Below are 19,608 nucleotides of genomic sequence, written 5' to 3'. Positions count from 1 at the left end.
TCTGATAGTCGAGCTCCAATAAAGCCCTCCAGGGTTCTCTGGGACGTGAGAATAATGTTTAAGGCTCCGTCTCCAGCAAAACCCTTGATGCGCCTGATCCAGGCAGCTGATAGCATTATCTGGATGTTCAGAGACTGGCAAGAAACAGGAAATGCATTGCTTTCAAAGCTTCGTTCTCTGTTCCCGTCTCCACGGGGAGAGGTTTTGGTAAGAGGCACTGCCGGTTCATTGGCTGGTGCTGTGGGACGCACGTGTGTCTTATTTGCATCCAGCAAAAGGACGGATCTGGGTCTCATTCTGAGACTAGGACGCCCCCTTCCCCTCCCCGTGGACTTGACGGTTTTCTCCTTGTTCTCTGCTGGGAGCCCCAGGCAGCCCATCAAAAGTCTGAGCTGCTGAGCATGTAAGGTGTTCAACTTCGCTCTCTGCCGTGGATTAAAACGGCATTAAGCTGCCGTTCCCTCCGTCAGGTTAAGATGCGTTCAGGAGTGATGGTGCCCAGGGCCCGCGAGGAGTGGGGCGTGGGTGAATGGCTGCCACCTCCCCGGGCCTGGGCCTGTACAGTTAGCGTGCGCCTCCCCTTCCCCTGCTGTCTCCGCGCTGGGAGCCCACGTAAGGCGCAGAGCCTCCGGTACGTCCCCGGGACATTCACTGTAGCGTGACCTGTACCGGCGGAAACAGCCGTGATGTTCACTGGAACTGAATGCAGTGATTACAGAACGAGTCAGGTCCGCATCTAATGACCAAGGGTGCAGTCCAGTGAGGGGTGCACACGCCGTTTTAGGGGGCACAGCTGAACCCACAGCAGGGGACCACCTCACTTGTTCCAGATCTGCCCCTTTCCCTCAGCTCCCTCGGCTAAAACGTCACCTCCCTGACCGGCTCGAGTGGAGTCCCCGCTGCTGCCCCTGCACCCCCGCTTCCCTATCTCCTCTTGGTCTCTGAGGTCCTCATGTGCTTGCCAGACTCCCTGTGTGCCTTCTGCATATGCCTCCCAAGCAGAATGTGAACTTCGCAAGAGCAGAGATGATCTTTGACTCACTCCTTAGTCCCTTCCAAGCATCAGGCATCTGGCGTGGAGTAAGGGTTCCATGATCATTTTTGGATAAATGAAAGCACATGGCCAGGAGGTAAACTCTGTTTCAACACAGACCCACAGGTCCTGAAATGAGAAGCCAGGTCTGATTCTGTTTCCCAGCTGTATCATCTGCCCAGCTGCTCTGTCCAGAGGCGTGCGATTCCTGGTCCCTCGTCCTGGCTGTGCAGTTCATGAACAGTCCTGTTTATTTAAAATAAGCCATCCAAATACCTCCCAAGCCAATCTGCGTCTCCCCGTTTCTACTCCCGCTGCTTGAGGCTGGGAGGCGTGCTCCCCCTCAGGTTGTGTTAGAGTTTCCTAGCTTCCTACCTCTTCCTGCCTCTGCTCTGGCTCCGCTCCACTCTTCCCTCCACACTGTGGCTTCCGCGAGCATCAGTCCGGCCATGCTGTGCCCAGTCCAGGTCCTTGTGTGGTTGCCCATTGCTCTGAGAGTGAGGGTGATGTCATTCCGTCAAGGCCCTGGTGATGTGGCTCCTGCTGACCCCCTTGGGTTCCCCTTCCAACAGTCTGCATCCACCCCCCACACTCCTGGCACACCGGCCTTCCTTTTCACCCTTGACTTCACATCGATCCCTTTGGCCACAGGGCCTTTGCTTTGCCCTTCCCTCTTCTAACCAACTGTGCATCCGCAAAAACCCACTCATCTGTCACCTCCTCCGGGAAGACTCAGTGTTCAGCACTTCCCCTTTGTGGCATTTGTAAGTGGAAGAAATGACATTTGAGTGCAGGTCTGACTGACTGTGTCCTGCTCCTGACTGGCCTTAACCCCTAGCCCGGGCCGTTGGGGACCACTGGGGCATGATGAAGACTGTGCTTCAGAAAGATGATCTTAGTAACTCTGAACGCCGCTGTCTCTGTGTTTTCAGAATCCATCGGGGTCAGATGAGCAAGAGCAGGGCTTACCCAGTGTCTTAAGGGCAAGTCAGGAGTCAGGAGAGCTCCAAGATTTTGTAAAGGGGTTCCTACCTTCCTGATTTTTTTTCCAGTTTGAGAAACTAAGATATTTTGGCTAAAAATAGATTTCAGCTTCCAGAGCTCACATGGCTCTTTTTCATGCCAGTTCTCATAATGAATGAATCTGACTTCCACAGACAAGATGAGCAGTCATGTGGCAGGGAGAACAAACAGTTTTCAGTGCCTCCTTTCTTGTTTTTGAAGACACGAACTCAGTAAGTGCTGTGTTCTCTTCACCAGGTGTCTGGCGAAGGGAGATCGTGGGCACGGAAACAGTCCGTTAGGTCCACCGCGCGAGCCAGATCCCGTGAATGTGGCACTGAAAGCCCCTCTGTTAACCGTGCTGCGGGAAATGACTTTCTCCCTTCACTTCTTGGCCCAGGCAGGGCAGGACCCAAAGCAGACAACAGAGCCCCCTTTGATCTGACGCTGAGGAGATGACTCAGTTGCTCCGCCCTCGTCCGCCCCTGCAACATCCGAGCTTTCCTGGGGAAGCGGCACCTTGACATTTGTAGGCTACTTAGCGCTTGTGCTAATGCCGACATCCGGCTATAAATACCACTGCTTTAAAAATAAGCCCTGCCGCAGGCGGAGCGTTTCAGACAGGCGCTGTTTGCTGCGGTGCCTCATCTCCAGGGCTTTTCAGACGGGAAGTGTTCCCGGGGGACGTGCCCTTGAATCGAACGATGTCTGTGAAAGGAGACGGAAGCCAGATGTTAGGAGTTTGGCGGGAGTTCGTCTTGGGGTGAGAGCCGGGGCGCTTCAGACTGTCTGTGAGGACCCGTGGCCCTGGGTGCTGCCGGGACAGCCGGGATGGTGATGACTCGTGGAAGTTATGCTGGTGACGATGTAACTTGCCTCCCCGGGGAAGTGCAGGTGGCTCTTGGCGCTGGTCACGTGGCCTAGGGCGGCTTGTGTTCAGTGGCCTGCGAGCGCCGGAGGGGCTGGGAGTGGCGCCAAGGCCCTGCAAGACAGTTCTTGCAAAGTCTGCTGGGCATCAGCACGTCCCACAGATATGCGCGGGGTCCCACGGGAAGTCTCCTGTAGAGCAGACTGATGATAGCGTGGAGGGACGGCGAGCACAGATCTGGGGGCTGGCTCCCTGGGTTCAAATATGGCCTCATCGTTGACTAGCTGGGCAGCCTTGGGCAAGTTACTTAGCCTCTCTGGGCCTTGGTTTCCTTCTCTGTAAACAGGGAGAAAAATATTTCCTGCCTCAAGAGTTGTTGTGCAGATTTGATGTGTTAGATGTGTCGAATACTTGGCCAAACGCACTTCCAGAACTTAGTGAACGTTACACGCTTAGATGAGGATGTAGGTGCCTGGGGCTGGGTACTTTGGGCAGTGGTCTCTGGGAGAACCGTGACAGCACATCCTGCTTATAGGAACAAGAAGGACACAGACGGCCACCAGTTGTACCATCAACAGTGCACACCAGCGAGGGTCTCATTGCGGTGGCCCCCAGAGCCGGATTAGGAGCTCCCACGAAGGCTCCTGGTTGCCCGCTTCACCCGTCCATCCATCTGAACCCTTTCCCAGGGTGGCTGAGTTCCAGTCTGCGTTTAAGTGTGGCCTCTGTTTCAATCCTCTGGGCTGGCCATCCAGCCAGAGTTTCGCTGAAACCCCCTTGGTTGGTTCCGATGCTGGACTCATGGGTGTCAGCCTTCACACAACACGGCTACCCTGAAGATGAAGTGCATTTCCTTGAATAATGAAATGTGCCACCATGACTTTGCTTAGGACTTTGTTCCTGGCCCGGGAGGGCGGGGCACTTGGTGCTACCTCACTGCCCCCCAGTTTATACTCCTGCTGCTGCTGAGAAGGTGTCGTCTGACTCTTGGAAAGCTCCCTTGGCTCTCTGACTGCTTCTTCCCCCAAACTGAAAGAATCCCAAAGCTGTCATGATCACTAGCTGTCTCTTTATTTTGAGCAACAAGACTGAAAAATCATGCAGGTTCCGTGTGCAATATGAGACATTACAGAATGCAGTAGGGTTTGTGGCAGTCATAGATGCTGTTGAAAATATTTTCGTGAGGACCATTTGGGATAAAGTTCATGCATACCTATGTCAGACGGTTTTAAGGAAGAAAAGAGGGAAATAATTGGTTTATAAAGTGGGAAATGTGAGAGAGAGGTTAGGCTTCAGTCAGGGCTGCATCAGGGTGCTGAGGTGATACCAAGAATAGTCTCTCTTCGTCTTTCATCTCCGCTTCCTTCTGCGTCAGCCCAGTTCCCAGGCAGGCTCTCACCGAGCTGTGTCAGGGATGACAGCCAGCGCCTCCTGGCTTACCCCCCACCAGTTTAGCGCCCATGGAAGAGAGCTTTGGGCTCTTGTACCCGGAGGAGTGTAGCTCACATGCAGACCCTGCAGCCTGGGGTTGGGGTTACTCCCTGCAGAACGTCAGGCTGAAGGGAAAGGGTGCTGTCCTTGAGGTCATTCAGGATGTTGCTATGGTTTGAACAGGCAATGGCTGCCGGCAGAGCAGATTAGCAGGTGTCCACTGCGGAAAAGGAAACCAGTAGCACAAGAGCGTTTGGGACAAATTGGAGAAGGTGAAGTTTGAGTTGGGTCTGGGGCAGAGGGGGATTCGTGAACATTCAGGGGGAACTCAGGCCATTCAGGGAAGAGGCAACATCCTAATCACAGTCAAGGAAGCAGAAGTGACCTTGAACACTCCTGGGATGTGAAAGCTGGCCCAACACGGGCACTGGGCGGCCCGCTGAGGAGCTGATTGGCAAGCCTGGCCCATGAGGGAGTGGGGATGCGTAGCTGTCGGAGTCTCCTGTCCATCCGTCCGTCCGTCTGTCCATCCCCCAGTCCACTCTTGAGCATCTTTACAGTGCCTGTGAATGGAGGGTGCGTAATGGGATAGGAGGATGTGTTTGCTTCCATTTGTACAGTTTCTAAAGTTTTTTGGTATTCGGCTGGTGGGTGTATCTCAGAAGTGAAATGGAAGGATGTTTGCATCCTTCTGAGTTTTTAGAAATTCCTCGGCCCACTGGACTTCCAGCCTTTACTGTTTTGGTAAGAAGGTTTCCTAGACAGAAGGCTGGGGTCTGGGCCCAGGGAGCATCATCCTGGAACTTCTTCCACCTCCTGCACAGAAGCATGGGCTTCAGAGCCCCCTGAGATTGTGTGTCTGTGCCCCACCGTCCCAGGGAGGACACAGTGCAGACTCACTACAGTGTCTGTCAGTCCAAGGCCAACTGCGCTGAGAATGGGAGGAACAGCCGTTCATAGTTGGAAAGAAGCACAAACCTTTTTTTTGGGGGGGGGGGGGTAGAAATCTTTCAAGCGAACTGACTAAGGGACATTACAATAAACCAGTGAAACTGTGGATAAGGTAAATGAAGCCATTCTCAGACTGAATTTCCCTGGACGGATTCACTTCTGCTTTGCAGGGTGTCCGCAAAGTTCAGGTTTCAGTGGGTTTTCATTTTTTTTTTCTTCCAGTTGTCACAGTAAATCTATGAAGCAGAGTTGAGTCTAAGTGTGAAAACTCAAGTGAAAGAAATATGACATTTCCCCCCAGAGTTATTTAACTCTCTCAGGCTCTCCTTTGGAAAGAGTGCTGGAAAGATGCTGTCGGTTGGGGCTTGGCTGCGTCCTTCTCCTTCCGGCTCTTGGCCAGACTCAGCTGAAGGACGGGGAGCAATCTAGGTGTTTTCAGGTGGAGGGGCTTTAACGCAGGGGACCAGTTACACGGGAGGTGGAAGAGCTGCGGAGTCAGGTAAGCAACCTGGAAATACCACCTGTGCGGCTGCAGAGACAGCGGGGGGGGGGGGGTTGTTCCAGGGCCAGGCGCTGAGGGCTGTCCAGCAGGAGCGCGAGCCCAGAGGGGAGGGAGCCGCCTGCAGAGACAACACCGGGAGTGGACCGGGGGAGGAGCACTGCTTCTCTCGTCTTCCTGCGCTCCGGTGCCTCCTATTGGCTAACCCCCGAGCAGCAGGGCCAGGGCAGTCTGGCAAATGTAGTTACTGTGATACAGGGGGGAAGTAGATCTGAGAGCAGCAGGGCAGCTGACAGGCGCACCACGGCTACCCCGGAGTTGGGGTTGGGGGCTACTTAAAAGCAAGGTGCTGGGGGAGTCCATCTTGCCCCCACCCACGCGTGCATATGCTGAGATTCTCACCCACTCTCCAGTGCTTAGTGTTTACATTTATGCTTTAGAAACATACAAGCCACAGTCTGCCAGTTGTTTCCGTCATTTTGGAGACAAGGTTTAAAGTTTCATGACATCACTGTAAAGTGTAAGACCAGAGAATTTTTTGTTGAGGTATAACTGACATACAGCACTGTATCAGTTTCAAGGTGTACAGCATCGTGATTTGATATTTGTGTATGTTGCAAAATGATCACCACAATGTCTAACTTCTGTGGCCATACAGAGTTACAGATTTTTTTTCCTGTAATGAGAATTCTTTTAAAAATTTGCAACAAAGTATGCAAATATGCAATAAAGTATAGTTAACTAAAGGGCTAAAGAATCGAGCAGTTTAGCTGTGCCAGCTCGCGTGGACTCCTGGTTAGCCCCGTGGGGTGCGGGAATCTCTGCCGGGGGAGCCAAAGTTCATTTTCTGGACTCACCGCCAGCCTTAAGTTCTGTAGGGTCTCACCTCTCTGGAACTTTCCGGAAAGCAGAGCCAAAGCCCGCTCTCCAGAACCCACCAGTGTCTGTACACACAAGTGCTTCTCAGTTTGTTGACCTCTGACGAAGCGGTGTTTCTCTGCAGGTTGGGAGGGAAGCCCCGGCCTCAGTTCCCACAGGTCGTCCGTCAGCATACTTTCCTCTCATGTCCTCAGAGGAATCGAGTCTGTGCGCCAGAGTCCCGGAGAGCCCTTTTTTCTGTCCCTCACCCTGTCCATCCTCCCTGAGGTGGTGAGCAGAGAGGCCTGGCCATCTAGATGGGAAATGGGAAAGAAATGGAGGAGAAGCGTAGATGGTAGTGACAGAGAGAAATATTAACATCTCAGAAACATTAGCCTTGCAGCACTGTGGTGTTCACCGTAGACGTCTCTGCTGGCCCTGTGTGGGAAGTCACCGCTGTCCAGGGCGAATCAGTAGCGCCTCCTCAGGCCGGGACCCGCGAGGGCGTTTAGTCTGCTTGTAAGGTTCGGGGCTCGCCTGCGTCTCTGTCTGGGTGGTTCGTAGCGCTCACTGATGTTCCATTCCCAGCCCCACCGTCTCCCTAGCTCCACAGATGTCAGCTGCAAAGCCAGCCTTTCTCCTAGTTTTGGTTTAAATGTTTTTTTCACCGTCCATTTAACTCTTCTTTGTATCAGTCGTCAAGGGAGCGTGTGAAGACGTGTGGGGCACACCCGACCAGCGTGGTGCGCCTCCAGAGCCAGCCGACAGGTCTGCGTCACAGGTCTGCCTCTACGTGTGGTTAAGACGTGGCATCCCAGGTGGTGAGGGTTCTGTCTCCTCTGGTCTCCCCCAAATGCAGAAGTCTGGTTTCCTGACAGCCACCGCGGGGGTCTTCCATCATCGCTGGTTGAATTCCATTTGGCAAATGTGAGTTAGGCTTCTACTGCAAGAGGCACTTACAGCCCGGCTGAGAAAGTGAGAATTACACAAAATTAATCAGCACAGTACAAGCCTGTTGCAGTTATTATTATACGCAGAACGATGATAGCAATGCGTATGTGGTAATAATGCGTGTATTATGTGCAGAATAATAGTAACAGCGCACGTAATGATGACGATGATGCGGGTGTTACACACAGTGTAGTAATAGGTCCCACAGGTGATGGGGGCACGCGGCGGGGGGGGGGGCCGAGTCGGGGAGGGGGCTCTGGATAAGCGGCCTCACTGCGATCATTTACTCCGTCGTACTACGTGCCAGAGGCTGTTCGAGGCCCTGGGTTGTGTCAGCAGGTGGAGGTGAGTTCTCTAGTCTAATGGACCTCACAGGTAAGTGGGGAGGAGGGAAGACATAAAATAGGTAAACACATAAATAATCGAGATAACCTCCGGCAGGGACAGATGCTGCGACAGGCCAGGGACCAGCGTCCCAGGCAGTGGAATGGCATATGCTAAGACGTGGGGCGGGGCGGTGCGACGAGCTTGGTGTAAGAGTGGGGCTGGTCAGAGGCCAGTGTGGCTGCAACATAGTGGGGGCGGGGCAGTAAGAGATCAGGCAGAGAAGTGGGCCCCATCATGGAGGAACCCATCAGCTGTGGCAAAGAGCTGAGATTTTGTTCCGAGGGCAATTGGCAGCCACTGAGTGCTTTAAGCAGAGGACAGTGTATTGGACAGGGTCCTCCAGAGGAATAGAACCAACCGGATATAGTCGAGAGATACACAGACATAGAGATTTGTTCCAGGAAGTGGTGTACACATTACAGAAGCTGACAAGTCCCACGGTCTACCTGCCATCTGCAAGCCGGAATCCCAGGAAAGCTGGTGGTGTAATTCGGTTCAAGTTCAAAGTCCTGAGAATTTGCAGGCTGATGGTGTAAGCCCCACTCTGAGCCCCAAAGCCCAAGAGGCCAGTGTCCAAGGGCAGGAGAAGATGGGTGTCCTAGGTCAGACTGAATTCCTCCTTCCTCCGTCTTCTCGTTCTACTCGGGCCCACAGCAGGTGGGATGGTGCCCTCCTGCGTGGGTGAGGACTGCCGCTGTTACTGGCTCACCAATTCAAATGCTGATCTCTTCTGGAAACACCTTCACGACACACCATAAATCATGCTTTCCCGGGTCCCTGGGCCTCCCTTAGCCCAGGCACCAAATCAGCCATCATGGGTGGCCATGTTCTGGAGGGAGCTCCCTGGCCGCGTGGGGGACCTGTCCCTATGGAGGACTGACAGCAGGAAGACCAACGATAAGTCTGGTGATGGCCCCAGGGAGGTGACGGCGGCTGGCCTGGGGGTGGTGGCAGTGGAGGGGGTGGTGGCAGTGGAGACGGAGAAAGGGGCCAATTCGGGAAAGATTTTGGTGCAAATGGATGATTTTCTCAGGACTTGAATGTTGAACAAGGAGGGAAGGGGGTGAGGAGAGACTCCCGGCTTTTTGGCTCCAGGAACTGAGTGGATGGGGGGTCATTGCCGAGATGGAGCAGCCTGGGGAAGGAAGTGGTTGGAGAGGGAAAGTCAAAAACTCTGTTTTGGACAGGCTGAAGTTGAGCTTCCTCTGGCACATCCAAGTGGAGATGATGGGTGGGCCGCTGGGCGTGAGGGCAGAAGCAAAGATTTCATTTGGGAGCATGGTTCATACATGGCTGTTCAACCGTGATGTGGAGCAGGGAGGCTGGAGCTCGGTGGAGGAGCACGTGCCTGGCACGTGCGAGGTCCTGGGTTCCGTCCTCAGTGCTCTATTTAAAGAAAACAAACGGAAGCGGAAGGTGTTTCAGGAGGAGGTGGCCCCTCATGTCACGTGCTGCTGAGAGGTTGGGTCCCCAGGCCAGAGAAGTGCCCGCTGGCCTGGTCGTCTCGGCAGGAGTGGTAGGAGGGACACCCGGATGAAGGAGCTGGGAGGTCGTGCAGACAGTGAGGTCGTGCAGACATCCCCGTAAGCAGTCTGCTGAGCAGTGAAGCAGATAAACGGGCCGCAGCTGGAGGGGAGGTGGCCTTGAAGGGGCAGGTAAGATGTGGGCGATGCACTGAATCAACAGAAAGTTCGCAGCTAATCTTGTCCCCACAGCTGCCACGGTCATCGTAATTAACCTGAAATACGATGTCCCCCAGAGGGCGTATGTTTTTACCCGTCGTTTTTGCTTTTCTGACAACCCCTTTATATTGACTTGGTTCATCAGCCTGAAAGCTGTAACAGCTGTTTCCATCTCTCTGATCAACAAGCCCCCGTCCCCCTTTCGCCTCTAAGCAAGGACCCCACTCAGGCGCTCGTTGTCCCTCTGTCCTCCAGTGACCCCCAAGGCCTGTGGGAGCACGCCTGGAGCAAGTGCCATGTTCAGTTAACGTGTCTGATGAATCCTTGTATGGAAAGTGGTTTCCTCCTTCCCCTGATGACTTCCTTCCCAAAGCGAAATAAAGATGAGCCAGGCTGCGCGGGCAGTGACCACTTCCAAAATGAACAGAAGCACAAAAATCAGCCCGAACAATAGTGCAGTTAAGCAGCTGCATAGTCTTTCCTCCAAACCAGGTTGGCTGCTGGGGAGCCTGAGGGTCCTGATCTGCCCTGGTGGGTGTCACGGTGAGGGTGGTCGGGCAGAAGGGCCTCAGGCCAGGAGGGGGTCCGTGGTTAGGCGTACGCTGGCTTTGCAGTGTGCCGTTCCTGGGCGGCTTCCAGCGTCACGTGTGGACTTGGACTTAAGCAACCACTCGGCTTCCCTGAGCATGTGGCCCGTGTAAACGGTGGCCGCAGCACGCAGCGTTGTTTGGGAGAGTGCCTGGCACGTGGTCGGTGCTTAACAAGTGGCAGCGAGTGTTCTTTATCACCTCGTCTTACCAGTGCCGTCAGCCCAGCCACTCAGCGCCTTGCCGGTGGAGTCGCTGGTCACTGGATACGTTCTGCCTCTCCTGCGCACCTTGAGTTTATGCTAAAGAGGCGTCCCGGGCTGCTGCGTGCGTCCCGGGCTGCTGCGTGCGTCCCGGGCTGCTGTGTCACAGAATGCTTCATTACCTGATGCTGCACTGCGAGGTCCTGGGTGACAGGACACTGCACAAGGTCGATGGGGAGGGGTTTTCTTGTATTCAGAGTAAAAGGTGGTAGACTTAGTTGAAGCCAGATACTATTCTAACTCATGTAATACTCAGAACACCCCTACGAAGCAGGTGTTCATTCATAATTAACTAATCAACATTAGTTATCTAGTTAATTGTTAGTTAATTAGCCTTCTACAAATTCATCATAATGCTGATGAATAATTAACCCCGAAGAAGCAAATGAAGCACAGAGAGGTCAAGTCATTAGCTCGAGGGTGCAGAGCTGGGAGGCAGCAGGGCTGGCACCTGAACCCAGGCAGTCTGAATCTTGATCACTGCCCTCCACCTTTAACTGACCTGAATTCCTGGAAACACATCTCCACCATCACTGTCCCTGCAAGCACCTGCTGGAGAATATTGAGGAAGTTCCAGGAGCTGGGAGAGGCCAGTGTGGCTGAAGCAGACTGAGCGAGGAGGCCAGATGGTCAGAGCGGAGCTCCGAGGAGTCCCGGGGGCAGATCACAGAGGACAGCTTTAAGGATTTGGCTTCTGTACTGAGTGACCTGTTCAGGGGACTACAGCTGGAGACCAGGTGCCTGTCTACATTCTAGGGTGGGAAGGCAGACAGTGGGCAAGTGAAATGTGTAATATATTAGATGGTGGTAAGTGTTCTGGGCCAAAATAAAGCAAGGCGGTGAATAAGGATGCTGAGGAGGGGAGAGGTTACAGTTTTACTTATGGCTTCACTGAGAAGGTGGTATTTGAGCAAAGTCTGGAATTTGAGAGAACAAGCTCTTCCAGTATTGGGGGGAAGGGTGTGACTGGCAGAGGGAATAGCATGTGCAAAGGCCCTGAGGTGCCTGGCCTTTGGAAAGATAAAGCCCAGGGTGGAGAGCAGAGTGGGACAGGCAGACAGTGGTAGAGGGATGTCGGGAGGAAGGAGGAGGCAGGACTTGCAGCCTCATCACTGCAGCTTTACTCGGGTGGTGAGGGTCACTGAGGGGTTCCGAACAGAGAAAGAACGTGACCCACCTTCTGGGTGCAGAGATCCCTCAGGCTGCTGGCTGCCAGGGGTTGGGGTTCATGGGTTCATGTGGGTATCTGGCCGGTTCTGACCAGTAGAAGCTGTCCAGCGTGTTCTGGAAAGATGTTCCTTCCTGACGTGATGGAGGAGAAAGGCGCCCCCCTCACAGTCTTTGGTTCCTAAGGGACGTCATATGAAGCAGTGAGCAGCGTCTAGAGCAGGGAACACCCTGGAGGCTTCCCAGGCGCTCCGGGCTGGCCTCACACCCGCAGCCCCACAGTGGACGACCTGGCCCAGTGCGTCCTCTGGGTGAGGATTGGAGGAATCCTGGCACCATGCTGTTCCGGGGCCTGGAAGACCCTTCCACCCGCAGCTCCCTGGTCTCTGCTTCAGTGCTGTCTCCTTGGTGGGGCTCCAGCTCCTTCACTGGATCCAGCCGGCCTCTGCTGCACCCACAGCTCCATCCCCCAGCCCCCTGCTGTATTTTTCTCCGTGGCATTCAGGACCACCCCACACACTACGCATGACTTAACGCGCGCGGCTGCGGTCTGGCTCTCCCCCTAGGACGTAAACTCCGAGCGTTGGGCTTGTTTGTTTTTGTTTCCTCACTAACGCCTTCATAACCCAGGGTGGTGAGGGGCACGAGACAGGCGCTTGGTAATTATTGCCGAGTGAGTGAGTGAGTGAGTGTTCATGGCAGCGGCAGGCGGACACCTCATTGTCGGGTCAGGGGGTGGGAGGGGAGTGGCGGCCAGTCCTGTGAGCTGGAGGTGGCTGCGTGCCGGCTTGAGTGGCCCAGTGGAGCTCCCTGCTGCCACCTGCTGTGGTCTGGCCTGCCGGCTCGCTCACGCCCTTTCTCACCTGCTCCCACAGTTAGGACTTCCGTTCAGGGAGGCCGAGTCCTGCTGCTCTGTGTGTCCAGGTTCTTGGCACGTGGTAGGCGCCCAGTAAATACTGGTTGGATGAATAAACATAAAGAAGGAGAAAATGGACGAGGAAATGGAACAGATCCCTCTCTGGAACTAAAAGCCTTGCACAGGTGGTCCACCTGCCCTCCGACAATCCATGAATGTTGGTGGGGAACAAGCAACATGACTTAACTCCGGTGCTCGTAAGATGAGGCCTGATACCGACAGAAGTAATGCCCTCTGAGTCGGTGAGCAGTGTTTGTGTGAGAGTTTCCAGAGCCACTCAGCGCTTGGAGAGCTGGTGACACCTTCCGAGGCGCTGGTGGCTGGCTGTCTTCGTGGCGCGTCCCGGCATTGTGCCTTGTGCCACTGGCCTGGGAGTCACGGTGGGTTGATGGTGGGCAGGGGGGCCGGTCTGTCCTAAGAGATTGTTAGGAATTGCCAGACCTGTGGCGAGGGGGTAGCTCAGTGGCGGAGCACATGCTTAGCGTGCACAAGGTCCTGGGTTTCATCCCCCAGTGCCTCCATTAAAAAAATTTGCTGCACCCAGATTGGGAATCACAGCTCTGCAGGGCCAGGAGAAGCATGGTCAGGACTGGCCCTTGGAGGTGCGGGGGCTGCAGCAACAGAGAACCCCTCTCCCGCCTGGGATGGCGAGACCCGCTCAGGCCAGGAAGGCTGGACGCTGGCGAGGGTGCAGGCGGGTGTGTGGGGGCTGTTTCTGTCGTCTGTCTAGCCCACAGACAGACACGAATGACCCATTCCTGCCCCAACTTGGGCAAGTTACAGTGACTGACAGACACACCCATTTCCACATGTCGTGGGATTTTGTTCGTGCTTTGAGGGAGAGGGGTCTGTCTTCCCAGGATTCCGGGTTCTGGTGAGTGTTTCCATAGCAACAGGGAAACCAGCATGTGTCTGCTTTTGGGGCAGGGTACCTGCAGCTTCCCAGAGAACTCAGACAGTAGAGGGGACTGTGTGGTGGTTCAGCTCACGACTGGAGGCGAGGCCAGCACGTGATGTCAATGCACACATGACGTGTGCAGCGTGGGACGGCAGGAAAACTTCACTTTTTCAATGCAGACAAGTCGCAGAAATCTGTGACCTGATTACCGAGAGCTTCCTCGTCCGCAGTTGAAATTGTTCAGCTCCAAATCTCTCCCAGAAGGAAGGAACTTCTGGTGCCAGAGGGTGGAGTGGACTTGAGAAAAATGGTGAAAAGAATAGAATTTACCTCCCTACCCTCCTCCCTTATCTCCCCGTGCCCCCTTCCCCAATCTGGAGATGAAAATAATAAAATTTTAAAGTAGTAAATAATAACAGTAAATCAACAACACATTGAGGCCAAGGAGGAAGGTGTGCTAGGGCCCCTCCCTGGCATGGCAAGGTGCCTCCTATCTTTACGGGTCCCGTGAAGGAGGGGCTGGGTCCACGGTGGGGACTGCGGTAAACTGGAGGCGTGTGCTTGTGACTCCGCCTCTGCCAGCCCCTCCAGTGGGACACGCCTTCTCTTTTTTTGAAGAAATCTGGACTTTGATGTGAAAGATCACGATTATAAAATGTTGATCACTAAGTCACATTGGGCATGTATCTTGTTACAGAAAAGAAAGAGGAAGGGAGGGAGGGAGAAAGATAAATCCAAATGTCGTGTTCCTGGTTCTCCATGAAGCGCTCCAGGTGGTGGAAGTCCGCCCCACGCGCACCTTTTTCTGTGTGGTGTCCTTTCTCATGTTTCCTCGCCTCGGGGGCTCACAGGGTCACGACAGGGCTGTGGTGGTCCCGGCTGTCCTCTGATGCTCATTGGTGGGTTCTCCTGGAGAGTGACTTTGGGTAGGTGAGAAGTCATCAGAGATGAGGAGAAGATGCTGGAGTTAGAGGAAGGGTCCAGCCCTGGGCCTCCCTGCTTTGGTGGGACCTTTTGGGAGGGACCAGTTGAGGAGTCATTTGGACCCACAGGGCTGAGCACTGTTCTTCACGTGAGTCAGCAGACAGGACCGAAGCCCGAGATTCAAAGGCTCCACTGGGGACTTAGATTTGAATCCCAGATGGCCGCTTACCATGTGGGACAAACAAGGAAAACTGCGTCAGTTTTCCCATCTGTAGAATGGGGCTGGCTACAGCATCTCCCTCCTATGATGATTGCGAGGATGACATTACTTACGTGGTGGTGAAAAGCTCGGAACGATACCCCTGTGCAGGGAAAGATCTGTGAATCTTGGCTGGTACTTGCAGAAGACCTGGGGGAGAACAGAAAGAGGAGAGCAGTTTTCAAAACAGGAAGAAGAGGAATTCATCTCTGCAGGAGACCCAGTTGTGCTCACGTGCTCCTGGCATGTAAAATATAAAAAGTGAAAACTGAGGGAGAAAGGCTTGTGGGTGGGAGGGTTTCTCCGGCTCTCCCTGCAGCCCCTGGGAGGAGCCGGGAAGGTGGGTGGTGAGTCAGAGCGGGGAGCTGGCCGCGGGGACCCGGGATACCGCTCCTTGCGGGGCACCAGGCTGACCCACCTGTCCCCCCCACAGCACATGCGAGAGGCTGCGGAACGGCGGCAGCAGCTGGAATTGGAGCATGAACAAGCCTTGGCTGTCCTCAGCGCCAAGCAGCAGGAGATCGACCTTCTGCAGAAGGTGAGCTGGTGGGCCTGGGCCTGGGCTGGGGCTGGAGGGAGGCCGGCAGCGGGCAGGGGACCAGAGGTGGGAGCCGGCTAGTTGCTCCCCCGAGCCCTCTTTTGCAGGCTTGAGAGCGTCCCCTTCCCGTTCCTGGCGTGGGAGGATTCTGAGTCACGGGTGCCGCCCCGTGTCTCTAGTTGACCCTAAGTTGACACGTGTTCAGGTTCCAAACTGCAAAATCAAACGAAAAGCTCTAACAGTTGGTGCTGGCGAGACTGCAGGGAAAACGACAGGCCTGGGGTTGCTGACAGGGATGTGACTCACTTCAGCTTTGGGGGCCAGCAACCCGACAGCATCAGAATTAAAATCCAGGTGTATGCGGACCCTGTGACCTTCCATTCTGTGAATACGCCCTGTGAGAAACACAGGGGCCGGTTCAAAAGGCTGGTGTTTGTTTTGTTTTGTTTGTGCTGCTGTGTGGGGCTCGGCAGTGGGGCTCAGTCGGATGCCCATCGAGGGTGTGGCTGTGTCAGCTGTGGTGCATCATGCCCCAGGCCAGCACAACCAGCACGACAGTATTAGAACGGATAGTTCGGGTTTCCATCTGCTACCTCGGGGAGATTTGCATGGTGTGCTATTAAATGAGCAAATCGAGTTTTAGGGCAATAAGTATAGCCTGAGCTCTTGAACAGAGGATGAGAGAGAGAGAGAGAGAAAAGGCGAGAAAAGAGGGGAGGGCGAAGAAAGAGCAGAAACCGGAGGGGAGGAGGGGCGGAGGGGACCAGGCAGCTCAGAAGGCGCGTCCCCACGGCACCTGTGATAAGAAAGTTAACCCGGCCCCGTTCGTAGCCTTCAGCCTTGGTCCTCCTGCTTCTCTCCAAATAGGTATGAAGCTTTCGTCTTTATGGCCAGGGGCTCGAGGTCTTTGTGTGTAGCGCCCATCCTATACATTTCCTTCCCGAAGCCCGGTGCCCCCCACTCACAGGAGGGCAGCCAGCCCTCCTCCAGCCAGAGCGCAGCCTGACCGTTGGCGCAGGTGCTGGTCCCAGCCCCCGCACCTGCTCAGGCTGGGAGGGGCTGCAGTCACTTTCTCCTCCACGGGGGGCGGGGGGAGGGGCCCTCCAGGTCTGTGATCTCAAATAAAGGACAGGACATTGCCCCGCCTGGCTGGTGATAGGGATCCATCAGAGGGGCTTTTCTCCTCCCGAGTTTATTGGCAGAGCGGGCAGCATCAGGCCAGTAACTCCTGAGGCTGTTTCTCTGATCATTTACGGCGACCTCATATTAGGGCTAGGTTTCACTGGGCCGGCGCAGTGCAACTGCCACAGCCCTCGTCACCCGTCATGAGAAGTTGGCTGGCACGCTGAGAGGCAGTATTTCATTAGCTGCTATCCAGAAAGGATATTGCCAGGATGCAGACAGCGGCATTACTCTTATCTGCTCCCGCCATGCAGGGCGAGGGGGGCCTTCCGGCGCCCGGGAGACGCCTGCCTGGTACCTGCACCCCCGGAAGCCCCGTCCCCAGGCTGGGAGCATCCAGGCCAGATAAAAAGCCAGCAGAAGTACAAACATCGTCCAGCAAGGGTGACCGGTCGTTTTTCTCAGCAGAGCATCCTCCGAGGCAGGGTTTTACTTCCTAAGTTCTGACGCTGAGGAAAGTGCTCCAGAGCCGAGTCCGTTCTTCAGCTCCTGCAGTGCCTCCTGGGCCTCATCCGGCGTCCTCTGCTCCTTTCCCCCTGGATTCAGCCTTGTCCCTGTTTGTTTTTTGTATATGTATTACCATTATTGAAGTCTGGTCAGTTTCCAGTGTGTCCATTTCTGGGGCACGGCACAGTGCTTCAGTCATACGTGAACATGCATGTATTCCTTTTCATGTTCTTTTCCACCACAAGTTACTGCAAGATACTGAGTACAGTTGCCTGTGCTCTGCAGCATGAACTTGTTGTTTGTCTGTTTTATAGACAGTAGTCAGTACCTGCAAATCTCAACTCCCAGTTTATCCCTTCCCGCCCTTTCCCTCCCCGGTAACCGTCAGCTTGTTCCTGTGTCTGAGAGTCTGTTCGGACACATTGATGCTTCATCGGTGGGGAGCAGAGGGAGGAAGCTGACGAAGTGCACGTGTGCCCATTGCATGGCTTCTCAGAGGTCTGGTTCCTTTACAAAGTGTTAGGAAGTTTGAGCCTTGAGTGGAGCGGGGTTGCTGAGTTCTTTCCAGGGTTCATGTCTCCGTCTGATTCCTAGCAGGGACAGCCTCCGGGCTGCACTTGCTGTTGGGATCGCTCGCTCACTCATGCACACTCACACAGTCGTGCACTCACGCGCTCACACTGACTCACTCACACACACGCACACACGCACTCAGCAAGTGTTGGCTGGCTACCACCCCTGTGTCGGCCACTCAGCCGTTGTTCAGGAGACTGGGAACGTGTGCTGGGCAGGAGGAGACCACGGCCCTCCAGAGTGAGACTGAGTGAATAAGGGCGTGAAGGCGTCTAAGTGAGCAGCAGACACCGGTGTGCAAGTGCTCGTGTCCTGCGATGGGAGGACAAAGTCAGGCCCTGGTCCCCCTACCACGATAAAAGTCACCAGAGCTCTCTGAGCTCCAGTTTGATTCTCATGAGACAGCAGGGTGCGATCTCTCTAAGGAGCAGCCTGTTCCCTCGGACTACAACTTGCTTTACCTCTTAGCCTGCTCCAGTGGGACCCTGCCTCCGTCTCACCAGGGCCGTGGTTCTTGTTAAGTCACCTGTGTGTGGACTTTGTTCTCAGTGGTCAGTGCCCTGCCCTCATCCTCTCGGACCCAGCAGCACAGTTTGAGGTGGTCAGTCTCCCCATCCTCCAGGCTTCCAGGACCCCACCCTCTTTCAGTTTTCCTCCTTCCACCACTCTACCCCCTTAACATCCTAGGTGCTCCCCAAGCCTCGTCCACAAACCACACCTCTTCTTGATCTGCACCTGTCCCCTCTGTGGTCTCTGGTCCCATGGGTTTAGGTGCCACCTGGGCGCCAGCTCCCAGACTTAGATCTCCAAGTCAGAGTCTGCCTCTGAACCCCACTTCTTCTATCCAGCCTTCCCTGAGACATCCCACTGGGATGATCTCAAGCGTGACGTCCCAAGTTGAATTCTGGTCCAGCCTCCGCAGGCCCACTCATCACGTGTCGTGCCTGGCTCTCTGTTTGTGCAGCCTCTCTTTTTCCCCGGAGGTGACCGCCTCTTTCTGTGTGTTTGGTCTGTTCTCTGTGCACCCATCACCTCCTTCTTCCCAGACTTTCTGCCAAAGCTGTAAAACCCCTCCCAGGATGCCCATACCCTCCCAGGGAGGCGTTAATTTCATTGCCCTGGAGCCTCGTGCCTGGAGTTCGGGCTGGATGCTCCTGAGGGCGAAGTGGAGCTGGGCCTGGAGATTCCGTTCACCGCCCTGGGAATTCCTGACTTCCTTTTACACCAGGAGCCTCTGTTTCCTGGACCCCCTAATACTCCTTTTCGTGATGTACAGCTTGTGTGTAGGGAAGCCAGGGGTATATTTTCCCCTGAGATGTAGGTGGATTTTTGCCACATTTTCCAATACTTGGAGGCCTGGGGTTAGAGAGCATACTCCTGGGCCCCTGAGGGCTGGGCTCCAGAACCCTGATGTCTCCCTGGGTAAATGGTGACCGGGGTCCAGAGGCTCTGGTTGCTTCCCCTTCCCAGCATCCTGTGCAGAGGGCGTCCTTGACTTACTATGAGTAGCAGCTATAATAACCCAGATGTATGAGCAGAAGGGTTTTCCCATATTTAAAATTCACCTGCAGACCTGACCGACGTCACTGGTGTTTAAAATTCCTCTCCCATGTGGGGAACGACTGCTCCCAGTTTTAAGGGCATTCCTGACACATGCGATGCTGAGAGAATTTGGACTCACCCTGCAGTTCATAAAAATGCTTTGCCTCCGTTTGAAGTGCTCCCCTTGGGGGTGTTGGGTTTAGCTGTCGTGCGTGGATGGCAGGGAGATCACGGGCTGGCCCTCTGGTTCATTCAGTGTCTTGGTTGCCCCTGTAACGCACTCCTGGAGTCCTGGCCCACGTTCACGGCTCCCTCAGCTCTGCGGACCTCAGGGACCCTGGTGTGAGAATCTGCACACAGTGCTCAGTCCAGCTCCGCGAATCTCACTCACTTTTCTGCAAAGCTAATATTAACAACACCCACGAATGACTGTTGCTCTACTCCATTTGAACCAGCGCCCATTGTCCCAACCCCGTCACCAAGGTGCTTGGGTGGCTCATTTTGAAGTGCCCCGTCTGCCTGAGCTGAATGTCCAGAGCACTGGCAACAGGGAATCGACTGCCCCCTCTGCACGGCGCTGACCCGCGCAAACAGTGTGTTTGCTGCCATGTCGGCCCCCTGGACCTCCAGCCCCTGGGGGACAGTCTCCT

General features: G+C 54.8%; 1 protein-coding gene across 14 annotated transcripts in view; it reads left to right on the top strand.

Annotated features, from left to right (window-relative positions):
• Nucleotides 1-19,608, top strand: part of RIMBP2 (RIMS binding protein 2) — a 236,167-nt gene that overhangs the window by 160,413 nt on the left and 56,146 nt on the right. For 6 of the 14 annotated variants that reach the window (XM_064481322.1, XM_064481320.1, XM_064481314.1 and 3 more), the window contains one exon: nucleotides 15,110-15,214. In XM_064481322.1, the coding sequence (XP_064337392.1) occupies nucleotides 15,113-15,214 (102 nt within the window). In that variant the 5' untranslated portion in view covers nucleotides 15,110-15,112. Of the gene's footprint in view, nucleotides 1-2,627; nucleotides 2,799-7,364; nucleotides 7,424-15,109; nucleotides 15,215-19,608 lie in introns of those variants that run through there. The other 8 variants (XM_064481317.1, XM_064481319.1, XM_064481318.1 and 5 more) reach the window with 5 other exon arrangements.

This window comes from Camelus dromedarius, chromosome 31 (genome assembly GCF_036321535.1).
Source record: "Camelus dromedarius isolate mCamDro1 chromosome 31, mCamDro1.pat, whole genome shotgun sequence".
NCBI lineage: Eukaryota > Metazoa > Chordata > Mammalia > Artiodactyla > Camelidae > Camelus > Camelus dromedarius.
The sequence above is the reverse complement of the archived record's forward strand: the minus strand, read 5'-3'. Positions and strand labels throughout refer to the sequence as shown.